This window comes from Adiantum capillus-veneris, chromosome 29, assembly GCF_014529385.1.
Source record: "Adiantum capillus-veneris isolate H3 chromosome 29, ASM1452938v2, whole genome shotgun sequence".
Classification (NCBI taxonomy): Eukaryota; Viridiplantae; Streptophyta; class Polypodiopsida; order Polypodiales; family Pteridaceae; genus Adiantum; species Adiantum capillus-veneris.
Genome location: NC_140959.1, coordinates 125,043,070 through 125,056,914, shown reverse-complemented (window position 1 = coordinate 125,056,914; position 13,845 = coordinate 125,043,070). Strand labels below are relative to the sequence as shown.

At 45.0% G+C, this 13,845-nt stretch overlaps 1 protein-coding gene across 1 annotated transcript in view; it reads left to right on the top strand.

Moving 5' to 3' along the window:
* LOC147419889 (uncharacterized) overlaps positions 1–13,845 on the top strand; it is a 47,982-nt gene that overhangs the window by 24,579 nt on the left and 9,558 nt on the right. The window contains exon 2 of the mRNA XM_086505854.1: positions 4,530–4,751. Within this exon, the coding sequence (XP_086361980.1) occupies positions 4,530–4,751 (222 nt within the window). The remainder of the gene's footprint in view (positions 1–4,529; positions 4,752–13,845) is intronic.

The following is a 13,845-nucleotide window of genomic DNA, read 5'->3' as shown; positions in this document are numbered from 1 at the left end:
CTGATTTTTGCTGGGCATTCACTCTCACACTCTCACACTTGACCATGTGTGAAGGAAAAACACTCTATCTCCTCCCAAGCTTTAATGGAGAGCTCATCACCTACTCCAAGCTTGTGAGATAGAAGCCTACATCAACACTCTTTTGGCATGTGGATGCAAATCCAACCAAGAGCCAAGCTTCAATGCATGCTCATCTTCTCTACCAAGCTAATTACTAAGCTAAGCTATGCTAATATGAGTGATTATGTGAGGAGATGTACTTCTTTCTCGTAAGATACTTCTTTTTCCTCTCAATCTACTCTCATACCCTGCTAGCTCTCACCATCTTCGAAGGTGTGTGAGGTCTTGGGTCTGAGAACGGGGATAATTTAAGTTGTGTTTGATTAAGTGTTTTGCTTGGTGTATGAAGCTTCCATCTTCATTGCACTAGCTAGTCTTGAAGGAACACAAAGAATTGTATTGTACAATGTCTCTCTTGATGGGAGAAACCATAATACAAAGCCTTTTGGAGGGGGGACCGGCTCCATGCAAATCCGGTCCTCAACTGTTGTCAATAGTTTAATTGCTCTCTCTCTCTTTTGAAAGTATTGTCGATGCTATCTAACTAGGTGTTATGCTTTTTGTTGCTCTCTCCACCCAAGCACTCTTGTAATTATCATTAGGAATCTATTCTAATGAAATGCCCACTATGTTCATGCTAATTTCCGCTACAAATAAGATTCTAGGCCATTAAATGTTACACTTACCTTTCATCTTCACCCACAATGTTTTCACGATAGGACTATTCGAGTGGCCGTACTTGCTCGCAAGGAAGAGTAAGCATCAAGACTGGTATTCTGCTACAATAGTAAGGCTACCCAGCGGTGTTTACATCGGAGCAGTACCTACATCCGCAGTATCCACAAGTTTGGAGGAGTTTTCATCGGCTTATGCATCCACAAGGCTACAAGCATCAGAAACATTCAGCATCAAAAGTACAGAAAGCATCCAACAAAGGTAGAATTTCAACAGTTGTGCCTCCGTTTTAACAAGGGGAATGCCACGTGTGCATTGCACTTGCGCCATGTAGACATGCTTTTGCTACAGTCTAGCTTTAGTCTTAGTTAGCTTAGGATCTAGCTTGGCAATTCGTGAGCCTCTAGATGGATGTGCATGATCAGGCCGATCATAGTTGCATACTCTCTTGCACAATACAACATTTCGGCATATAGGCATTTTACTGCATATGAACCACCTCTAGCATGGCATTTTATTATTAAGTGACCTTTCAACTTCCAAATCGTGGAGATGAGCCAGAGGCCTGCTCGACCCAGCTTTTTGCACCTATTTGTGCATGCTTTGGGTCGCCATAGAGAGACGAGGAGCAAAAGTAAGTGCCTCTCAAGAAGCACCAGCAGGACCAGCGTTTTTGCACCAGTAAAAGCAATGTTTCTCTCATCACTCACCAGCGTTTTCAGCCACCAAAACACCAGCAGCCCATCAGTGTTTTTGGTAAGTTCTCAACCCTTTCGTCATCGCCAACAGTTCCCCCGTCGCAACAGATTTCAGCCTTCAGCCCATTAGTATCACCATCGATTTCAATTTGAGTCCATCTCCATCCTCGGCGATAGCAGATCAGCCCACAGCCTCGTCGTTGTCTTCGCAGTACCAAGCATCTCTAGCAGTACCCATTAGCACCTGAGCACAGCGTAACCGCGAAACGTCTTTCATCAAGCCTGAAACGCGAAATGGGTGAAACGGCCGAAATGTTTCACCTGTAAGGTGAAACGCCTGAAATAAAAATTTTCCTTTAGAGAATTTGGCCATTAAATAGTTATTTATTTATTATGTATATGCTATTTCAAGGTTAACATTGCACGTGTCTCTACTCATTGCACTGTGAACACCTATTTTGTCGATACATAACTCTATATATACACAAAACTGGCGTTTCGGTCGGACGTTTTAGTGAGGCCTTATCCTGGGGTGAAATGCCACGTTTTGGGGTGAAACGTTTCGGGCCTGAAACGTTTCGCGGTTACGCTTCCTCAACAAAACTATAGCACAAGCACCCGGCACCCCTCGTCGTCGTCGACACAGTACCCCAACATCTAGCACCCCTTGCGTTTTGACTTGGCTCCTGCCTAGCTCAACTTAGCACCCAAGTACCTTCAGTACCTTGCAGTACCTAGTATCAAAGTACCCCGTAGTACCAAGCACCAAGTATCCGCAGTACCCATGTCACGTGACACATCCAACCCTATGTGTCCGTGGACAAGCTACACCATAACAGGGTTTCCGTCAGTCCAGTCAGTCTAGATTAGAAGTGATCTGGCACTTTTGTGAGTCTATTCGTAGACCGTGCATGCCCAGTCACTTAGTGTAGATGCATATCCTCTGGTTGCACATAGCATGATCCTCAACATTCCCATCAAAATCCATTAGAATCAATTAGGGGAATTTTCCAGTGATTTTAGCCTATTTTCCCTATTTTTGACATTTTTCACTTATTATTTTTAAGTGACTTTCCAAGAAAAGTAGGTAGGGCAATTTTGCTAAGTTTGTATATAAGCAAACCCAAGTTAACACTATTTGGCAGAAGAGGCAGTAGGAGCACCGCTCAACAGGCACCTTCTCAGCAGGACCCCAAGGACTTCTAGCGTTTTTGCTCCACAGCAGCTTGGCTAGCGTTTTTGGACAAGACACAGCAGATCAGCCAGTGTTTTGCCCTTGCAGATCCCTGGCGACAAGACCACAGCAGATCAGCCCTAGCGTTTTTGCATTGGTGGAACCTCGGCGACAGAAACACCATTTTCAGCCTTAGCGTTTTTGCATATGCCAGCAACCTCAGTGTTTTGCAGATCTATCGCGACAGAATCAGCCCTAGGACCAGCGTTTTCAGTTTTCAGTAGTTAGACTTCGCAGATCAAGTCCCAAACCTCGCAGATCTCACCTTCCCGCAGTAGTTCCTCCCCGCACGGTCAGTTTCCGCAAGGTTTACAGTTTCAGCCCGGAAAACGCAGATTTCAGCATCTGCGTTTTCAGGCGTCGTCGTCGCATCGTCGTCATCGACATCGTCACTGACATAGAGTCAGAATTCAGTAGATAAAAGATTAGCAGATTTCAAGCCATAGCGTTTTTGGACAGCAGTAGAAAAATTGCAGATTTAGCCCTTAGGTCGACTTCGTCATCACCGTCGGCATCGCCAACATAGCCTAGAATTGCATCAGTCTCATGCATACCGTTTGTACCAGATTGTGCAATCATAAGTAGACCACTCTCGCCGACGAGAGTGGGGCTTTCGGAGGAGGATTTTACAACGTCTCTGGTGTCGTATCTCTCTTCTCTCTATCTCTCAGTCTCATACACTCGCACGCATAGTGTCCATTCACTTTGTTTGTGATCATAGCATTCTCTCATTAAGAACGGAAGTCTCTACCTTCCATAAGAACTAAAAGGAACTCTTGAGCACAGTTCGGAGCACTCATCTTGAGCAAAGCGCAAACAATCATTCTGTTGCACCTAACAACCCAGCACTTAGCCTCTCAAGTACCAAGCACCCACCGCAATACCCCTTAGCATCTACTGCAGCACCCTTTAGTTTTCCAGTATTACCAAGTATCTGCATCAAGTACCCATTAGCATCTCAACATCTTAGCATTTAGCATCATTGTATCAACATTTGTGCAAGTAATAAAGCAAGTACTTGCTCTGACAACAGAGCAAGGGGGACCCTTGAGGGTGGTTGGAACCCGACATGCGGTGTCGTCTCTCTTTTCTCTCTCTCTCTCTCTTTGCGTGTCTCTCACTCATTATCTTCAATTCAGTGTCTCTTTTCAATTGAAGTAAAGTAACCTTGTGTTTGTGAGGAGTACTAGATCCGAGCTAAATCCTTAATAAACACTTCCGCTGCACCTTACATAACTTCAAAAACCAATCACAAATTTTCTCGGTCCACAAAAAATTATCCTATTTTTAGCTAGCCAAAAAGAGAAGTCATCTCTATAGTCTTTGCCGTTTGAGCAAGCCAAAAAATTGGAAGGTCCGGAGAAAGTTTGAAATTGAAGAATAAAAAATGTATCATTCATTTCCTTTGAATGCTTTCATGCGTTGGAGGAGAGGAAAATAAAGGCAACACACATCGAAAAGTGTGTCCATGTCATGGAGTTGGAAAATCTAGCAGAAGTTCACATTCTTCCATGCCAAAAAGAGACTCCCAAGGGAAAACATGAATTCCTACTGCAATGGGGTGAGCCAACTACAACTGTTTGAGGTCCAGTTGCTCTACTCCCCCCTTTCCAAATAACAATAACCTTCTCCATCACGTGTGAGCATCACACTTAACAATCACTTTCTCCCTTGCGTGTGGGGGTACCTCACTTACCTATGAGAGCACTGCACTTCAAATGCAGTAGCCATTAGGATTTTGAGAAGTTGTCCTTCGCGTGATGAAAAAGTGTCCTTGTATTGGGCCTTGTTACTTATTGGCTCCTCCCGCCTATTCTCAGTTGTGCTTGACTCTGATGAAGCCGAAGCGAGATGGCCAATAGATTCGCATTTTCAGCGATCAGGAAGAGCGACAAGGAAGTGAAGAGGAGTGGAAAGAGGATACCCATGAAACAGACGATGAGGATTCATTTGATGATGAGGATACGACTGATGACAATAGTGATAACGACGATGAGGACGATGATGATTATGATCCTGATGACAATCTTCTTGCAATGTGCAACGATTCTGAGCAACATATGGGTGGCAAAGCAAAAGAAAAGGTAAGTGGTGCATTGGTTGGAAGGGAGAGAGAGAGAGAGAGAGAGAGAGAGAGAGAGAGTTTCAACGGAAGTGAATGTTGATATTGCTCAAGATGAGTGCTCCAAACTGTGCTCACGGGTTCCTTTTACTTACAGAAGCGAGAGCCTTCCGTTCCTTTAGTGAGAGAGTGCAATGATCACAAACAAAGTGAACGCTACTGTGAATGAAGGTGCTGAGACTGAGAGAAAGAGAGAGAGAAGAATACGAAACTAGGTGCTTCTCAAACCCTCCTCCAAGGGCCCCCCTCTCTATGGCGAGAGTGGTCTATGCTATAGATTGCACAAATCTGGTACATTGGTCTAGATGCAATGGAGTTGCCGACGATGTTGACGACAATGATAACGACGACGAGGACACGCTGAAAACTGAAATGCTGAAATCTGCAAAACGCTGACTTTCTGCAAAGCTCTGACACTGTCGGCGAGGATGGTGATGACAACGACTCGATGACGATGTACTGAAAACGTAGATGCTGAAAACTCAAAACAGTGGGTAAAAACTGTAAACACTGGCTGACTCGACGGTATGACGAGGATCTGCTGTGGGTAGGTGAGATCTACGAGGCTAGGGGCTGGATTTGCTGTGGCTAAGTGCTGAAAATAGAAAACGCTAATGTGCTTGGCTGATCTGGTGTTGTGGAACTGCAAACGCTAGGCTTGATCTGCTATAGGAAAACGCCAGAAAAACATTGGAGCTGATCTACTACAGAAAACGCCAGAGGATCTTGTTGGCTGAAAACACTAGGCTCTCTGCCGGTCTTGTTGAGAAGGGCACTGCAAGTTGCTAGAACTTCTTCTGCTTCCTCTGCTAAAACTGGGTGCCCCATGTCTGCCTATATAGCTGAGGAAAACTGGGTCGAGCAGTCTCCTACAACCCACGACCTCATGAAATTGGTAATTAAATTAATAAAATGCCAAAAATGCTTGTAGACTGTACTGTCCTAAAACTGGCCTGGAAAATGGACCTTCTGCTTGAACAATGCATATGCTGGGTGGTACTGGGTGTGCAATTAGAGGATATGCAACTACTCTAAGTGCCTGGACATGCACGGCCTGCTCACAGGCTCACAAAGGTGCCAGAACACTTCCTAAGCTGACCTGAACCCTAGACTTGAGATGGCTTGTCCACATGCACATAGGGTTAGATGTGTACGTGACATCCCCTCCTTTTCAAAGTGAGGTATTGGTACCGAGCTGTATGGCGTCGAGGGAGTGCGCCAACAACTCCTAGAATCCTGCGAGGCTTCGCTGGCCCACTCTGATGCATGGGTCGTGCGATCCTGGAACTTCATGGAGGTCTGCAATGCTTGCTTCTTTGGGCCGCGCCGAAACGACACAAAATGATCTATAGTGGCTTCAATGCTCCAACTTCGGCTATGGTCGTGGATCTACCTTCCTCAAGAATCTCCAAGGAGGAAAATTCTTGAAACCACTTCCAACACAAAATCATAAACATACCCATTCTATGTAGAGTAACTGGAAAAGAACTATTCTTCCTAAAAGACTGTGCATGCAATGCAAATGAACAAAGTGACGGAGTGCCAAACCGTTCACCAAACACATGCAAAAAGTGGGATGGAATCTTGACATTTCGACCTAAACCTATTGACTGTGGCAAATCACAATGGAAATGCCGATGCTTGATGGACAATCGTACTTTTGCTCTTTCTAAGACTGTTTCATGCCAAGGAAGAAGCATGTAAAAGCGATTGACAAAACGGATGATCAAGAAACAATGTGAATTCCTTGAATGTAAACTTTGTTACTTTTCGAGAGAGATCTGCATACATCCGTGCTCATCCGTGAGTGAATCATGTGCATCGTACAATACGGCATGCCTGTGGAAAGGGAACACATAAAGACGGTGACGAAAATACAAAAACCGTCATGAATGAAAAACTCGAACAATATGTGCTGACTAATCATGTGAACACAAAATACTTCCTGAGTGAGTTCTTTGGATCTCGACTCGAGAGCCAAGATCGGTCTTGCGTGACTGATCGTATCTGCAATGAGGTTAGCTTCACTAGAAAAATATCATCTAAACCATCATCCTTGCGAACTATCACATCTGTATCATGCAAAAAATGTGTGTCGTGCTTTGGAAAAGGAACGACTGAGAGAGTCTCCTCCTGTTTCTTTTCAAGCTTTTCCTGCATATTAGAAATGAGAGGTAAAGAATGAATAACCTCCTCACCACGAATGATCATGGGAGAGTCACTTTTGGCATTTAGAGTGAGAGTATTGTCCGCCCAATCAATGAGAGGGTTATGCTCACGAAACCATCTAATGCCCAAAATCATATCACATCCTGAAAGAAGAGACTACAAATTTTCTACGGAAGGAGGCTTGTTGAAACTGAATAACACATCAAGGCACTCTTGCGTAATGAGAGAGTCCATATCGGGAGCGAAGCCCGACACATCGAGAGGAGTTGTCTGGCTAACCTCTAGGTGGGCTCTCTTTACAAGAGAGTTACCAATCACATCATGCACACTGCTGGAATCAAACAATATGACAAAATGTTGACTCTTCACATGACCATAACATTTAAAGAGAGACTAATCAATGTGTGTGTCAGAAACATGTGGAGACTTAGATTGGTTGATTAAAGTGCTTGTGGTAGCTGTCGGTGCTTAGGGTTCTTTAGGGGGTGCTGTCTTAGGAAACGCCTTCTTAATATGACCCTTGATGTGACATTGATAACATCCACCTTTCCTTAGCATAAATGACTTTTTCTTCTGTCGTTATGTATCCTCCTATGATTCCTTGTGCGGATTTTTCATCCGGGGTGAAGCAGGTGTTTTAGCTTTACCCTTAGATTCATTTTGAGAGTTCTTTTTCGAAGGATTAGAGGAAGATTGGCTAGAAGAGTTACTGTTCTTACCATTCTTACTGTTCTTACCATTCTGTGGGTTCTGAAGAGTCTGAGAGGTATTGTGAGAAGACGTTCTCCTTAGGCTTTCCTTTGTTGTGCTTCAGCTCTTGTGCGAGAGCAATCGCTACCGCCTTGTTGAGATCTACGGGGTCAAGGACTTCGCCATCGAACCGGATATACTCGTCTAACCCGAAAAGAAAAGCCTCTTTACGCTTCGCATGCGATTTGCGTAATTGGGTGCCAAGCTGCAAAACGCGGTTAGAAAATGACACGACTGGGGTGCCATTTTGCTTAAGATTGCACCAATCTTCCTTTAACCGCGCTAGGTACTGAGGTGGCATGAACCACGCCTTGAGCTTGTCTTGGAAATCGGCCCAATTGAAAGAAAGGGGTACGCTTTCCTCGGCTTCCTCTAGGTGCGCCACCAATTGTGCCTCTTGCCACGCTTGATACCAATTAATGGCATCATTGGCAAGATACATAGCTGCCGTCAAAACTTTTCTATTTCCTGTTTTCTTAGTTGTCACAAAGTAAGCATTAAATTGATGCAACCAAGAATGAATAACATTAGTATCCATCTTACCGTCATACTTACTAAACGTCAACTTCTCAGTGACGAGGTTGTTGAAATCCGCTTCTCGACTTGTGCTACCTGATGAATCGCCCACGTCCTTGAGTGGCTCGGATTTCGAGGTGAGTATTTGTAGAACCAACTCTTGCATGCGGTGGTCTTTGCGCCTCACGTTCTGATTCCATAGCCGCTCGCTTTTCTTCGGTTGCAATACGTAGAGCTTCGCATGCTTGCTCGGCCGCCAAGCGCACTTACTCACGCTCACACTCCAAGGCTGCCTTTCTTCCTTCGACTGCCAAGCGCGCTTGCTCACGCTCACGCTCCAAAGCTGCCTTTCTTTCTTCGCGGTCGTGATCTAAGGCGGGGCGTTGCACCTCTTGTTGTAGCATCATATCCATCATCGACTTGACCAAAGGCTCCATAGGATTTGGTACAACCCATGGCGTAGATGGGGAAGGGGGAGGGTTGGGAAAAAAATCCTCTTGGTGGGGAAAATTCTTCGTCACCACCTCCATGCTCATCACCTTCACGCAAAGTATCCATTCTGCTTTGGGTGATGACCATACACTGAGAGCTTGGGTACTTAAGTTCGCGAGAAACTTGGGTTCTTGAGGTTCTTAGGTTCTTGAGGTTCTTGAGTTCTTTAGCTTGCAATCTGTGTTTGAGAAGGCTTTTCTCTTACCCGAGCTCGACTCTTCCTTGCGGGCGCACCCCTTGCCGGCCTTGCGCTCACACTAAAGTTGCTTTTTCCCACCTCACGTTGATTGGCCGGCCGCTAAGTGCACAGTCCGCTCTCAATGAGTGAAAAGAGGAACAAGGGGAGGCTGGACAAGCCCTTCTTTCTTGGGTTACTTGTGACTCTTAAAAAACACTATAAGGAAATGACATGCCCAAGTGGGCTTGGGTTATGTGCGACTGCGACAAGCAAAAATTTTCTTGTGGTTCTTTCCTAGAGTGATACAAAACACTACCAAAGCTTTGATACCAATGTAAGGTGCAACGGATGTCACGTGACACATCCAACCCTATGTGTGTGGACAAACTACAGCATGACCAGGGTTCAGTTCAATTAAGTCAGTCTAGAATAGGAAGTGATCTGGCACTTTTGTGAGTCTATTCGCAGGCCGTGCATGTCCAGACACTTAGAGTAGATGCATATCCTCCGGTTGCACACAGCATGATCATCAAAATCCATTAGGGAATTTTCCAGTGCATTAAAACCTATTTTCTCTATTTTTGACATTCTTCACTTATTTATTAAGTGACTTTTGTTGGGAACTAGGTAGGGCAATGTTGCTCAAGTAATATATAAGCAAACCTAGGGCTAGGCTAATCTGGTAGAAGTGGAGAAGGTGCAACATGCAATTTACTTGCAACAGGCTACCCTCTCTCCCTCTCAGCAAGAACAACCCCCACTTCAACCTGGTGTTTTCAGCAAGGGAAGGCTAGCGTTTTAAGTCCCAGCAGCCTGGCGTTTTTCAGCCTGCACACTCAGCCACTTCAGCGTTTTTGCAGCAGCCATAGATACCGTTTGCAGCAGGAATTCAGCGACAACACAACATCAAGATCAGCGTTTTTTCCTAAGAAATACAGTAAGCAAATCAGCGTTTAAATGACCAGCAGACCAGCGTTTTTACAAGCACTAGGCCAGCGTTTTTGGACGGACAGCACTTCAGCGTTTGTAGGACAGTAGAGATAGCATCGCAAGCATCTTCGGCAAGGCACTAAGCACACAGATCAGCCCCGACTGGTTGTGACAAGAACCAATCCACAGCATTCAGTTTTCAGCCATAATCTTGTCATCGTCAGCACCACCGTCGACCTCGACATAACAAGCATTTAGAATCATTGCATCAGCCATTGTTCCAGATTGTGCAATCAATAGTAGACCACTCTCGCCATCGAGAGTGGGACCCTTGGAGGAGGGTTTGACAACTTCCTGGTGTCGTATTCTCTTGTCTCTCTATCTCTCAGTCTCATGCACCTTCAGGCACAATGTCTATTCACTTTGTTTGTGATCACTTGCACTCTCTCATTAAAGGACGGAAGGCTCTCCCTTCCCTAAGAAAAAGGAACCTTGAGCACAGTTCAGAGCACTCATATTGAGCAAAGTTCAACATTTTACTTCCGCTGCACCTTACATTGGTATCAGAGCTTTGGTAGTGTTCTGTATCACTCAAGGAAAAAACCACAAGAACCACATAATTTTTTTTTGCTTGTTGAGGGCGCACGTAATCCAAGACCTCTTTGGGCATGTTGATTCCTAATCGTGTTTTTGAAGAGTGACAGGAAACCCAAGAAAGAAGGGCTTGTCCAGTCTCCCCTTGTGCCTCTTTTCACTCATTAAGAGCGGACCGTGCACTTAACGGCCGGCCAATCGACGTGAGGTGGGAAAAAGCAACCTTGGTGTGAGTGCAAGGCAACCAAGGGGTGCGCCCGCGGAAAAGAGTAGAACTCGGGTGAAGAGAAGATCCTTCTCTAACACAGATTGCAAGCGAAAGAAGAACTGCAAGAATCTCAAGACCCTCAAGAACCCCAAAAACCACGACCCCCAAGAACCCAAGTTCCTCGTGAACTTAAGAACCCAAGACCACAAGAACCCACGACTTCAGTGGATGGTCATCACTCGAAGCGGAATGGATACTTCGCTTGGAGGTGATGAGCATGAGAGAGACGACGAAGAATTTTTCCCACCAGGTGGTTTTTCCGACCCTTCCCCTTCCCCATCTACAACAAGGATTGCACTAACTCCTATGGAGGCTTTCGACAAGATGGACAGGGAGTTAGAACGCAAAGCAAGAAAAGCAGGAAGAACGGCAGCCATCCATCGTGAATCCGCAGAAAGAAGGGCAGCCACAGATCGTGAATATGAAGAAAGAATGACAGCCATAGAGCGTGAGCACGAGCAAGCTTGAGAAGCAACGTTGGATCGTGAGAACAAAGAAAGAGAAGCAGAATTTGATCGCGAGAACAAAGAAAGAAAAGCATTTGATCGCGAGAACAAAGCAAGACAAGCAATGAACGACCGACACATGAAAAAGATGTTGTGACTCTTTTCTCAAGTGCAGGCACAGATGTGACAGAATCAGGAAAAGGAGACTCTCTCAGTCTCTTCTTCTCCAAAGCACGACACACGTGATTTGCATGATGAGCAGCATGATGAATTGCATGATAATGATGAGCATGATGATTTGGATGAGAAGGACAAGCATGATGATTTGCATGATGATCAAGATGTGATTTCTCACAAGCATGATGATTTGCAGGAAGATGACGTGATTGTTCACAAGGATGATGTGTTAGTTGATCCTTTCTCTAGTGAAGCTAACCTCATTTCAGATTCGATCAATCACAAAGAACCGATCTTGCCTCTCGAGTCGAGGTCCAAAGAATCCCCTCAGAAAGAACCGATCTTGCTCTCGAGCCTAGGTCCAAAGAACCCTCACAGGAAGTATTATGTGTTCGAATGATTAGTCAGCACGCATTGATCGAGTGTTTCATTCGTAATCGTTTCTTGCATTTTAGTCAGCGTCTTTATGTGATCCCTTTTCCTAGGCATGACATATTGTACGTTGAGCACGTTTCACTTATGAATGAGCACGGATGTATGCGGATTGTTCATGAAAAGCTAAAAAGTATGCATTCAAGGAAGTCACATTCTATGTCTCTTCCTTGGCATGACACAGTCGTAGAAAGAGCACAAGAAAGTATGAGCACCAAGCATCAGCATTTCCATTGTGTTTTGCCACAATTGATTGATTTAGATCAGAAAGACAAGATTCGATCTCATTGTTTGCGTGTGTGTGGAGAACGGTTTGACACTCCGTCTATTTGTTCATTTACATTGCATGCACAGTCTTTGAGGAAGACGAGATTTTCCTCACTCACTTTATATGGAATAGGTATGTTTTGTTTTTGTGTTGGAAGTGGTTTCATGAATTTTCAGCCGTGGAGATTCTTGAAGAAGGTGGACCTACGTCCATAGACAAAGTTGAAGCATTGAAGGAGCTACAGAAGCCTTTGTGTCGCTTTCGGCGCGGCCCAAAGAAGCAAGCATTGCAGACCTTTATGAAGTTCAAGCATCGCACGACCCACGCATCAGAATGGGCCGGCAAAGAGTCCTTCCCAGGATTCTTGACCTTGTTGGCGATCTCCCTCGATGCCATACAGTTCGGTACTAATATCTCACTTTGAAAAGGAGGAGATGTCACGTGACACATCCAACCCTGTGTGTCCGTGGACGAGCTACAGCATGACCAGGCTTTAGTTCAGTCAAATCAATCTAGAATAGGAAGTGATCTGACACTTTTGTAAGTCTGTTCGCAGGCCGTGCATGTCCAGACACTTAGAGTAGATGCATATCCTCCGGTTGCACACAGCATGATCATCAAAATCCATCAGAAAATTTTCCAGTGCATTAAAACTTATTTTCTCCATTTTTGACATTTTTCACTTATTTATTAAGTGACTTTTGTTGGGAACTAGGTATGGCAATTTTGTTAAAGTAATATATAAACAAACCTGGGGCTAGGCTAATCTAGCAGAAGTGGAGAAGGTGCAATAGGCAATTCACTTGCAACAGGCTACCCTCTCTCCCTCTCAGCAAGAACTCCCACTTCAACCTGGTGTTTTCAGCAAGGGAAGGCTAGCGTTTTCAGTCCCAGCAGCTTGGCGTTTTTCAGCCTACACACTCAGCCACTTCAGCGTTTTTGCAACAGCCATAGATACCGTTTGTAGAAGGATTCAGCGACAACACAGCATCAAGATCAGCATTTTTTCCTAAGCAATGCAGTCAGCAAATCAGCGTTTAAATGACCAGCAGACCAGCATTTTTACAAGCACTAGGACTGCGTTTTTGGAAGGACAACACTTCAGTGTTTGTAGGACAACAGAGATAGCATTGCAAGCGTCTTCGGCAAGGCACTAAGCACACAGATCAGCCCCGACTGGTTGCGACAAGAACCAATCCACAACATTCAGTTTTCAGCCATAGTCTCGTCATCGTCGGCACCATCGTCGACCTCGACATAGCAAGCATTTAGACTCATTGCATCAACCACAGCCATTGTACCAGATTGTGCAATCAATAGAAGACCACTCTTGCCATCGAGAGTAGAAGGTGCTCCAAGAGAAGCACTCAAGAGGGAATGTGGCACGCAAGGCCCGCGACCGTAGAGTTTCCGGCAAGGGATATAGCTGGTCAGTTTCACTTTCTCTTTGAAGCTGCTGGTGAAATATGTACTCAAGGGGTCTTGCAATGAGGCGGTATGTCATTTCATTTTTGGGTTGTTAAAATGAGCAAGGGCTGAGGTGGTTGATTTTGCAGCCCAAGGAGAAGAGCTAGGGTCACTCCGAGGAGAGAAAGTAAAAGTCTCAACAACAACAGGTCTTATGAGCGTCAGAAGAGGACCTTAGCTATCGAGGCTTGCTTTGCTGGTATATTGGTGCACAAGGACGAAAACAGAGCTAAATTATTGGTGTTGGAGAGTTAGAGATGCTCTAGGAAACAAGCGTCTCACTGGAGGAAGGAAAATTTGAGAAATCAAGATGCCTCAGAAAAGGCTCCACTAATGTGCCTTGGCAGCCCGTAAAGATCTTGATGAAGG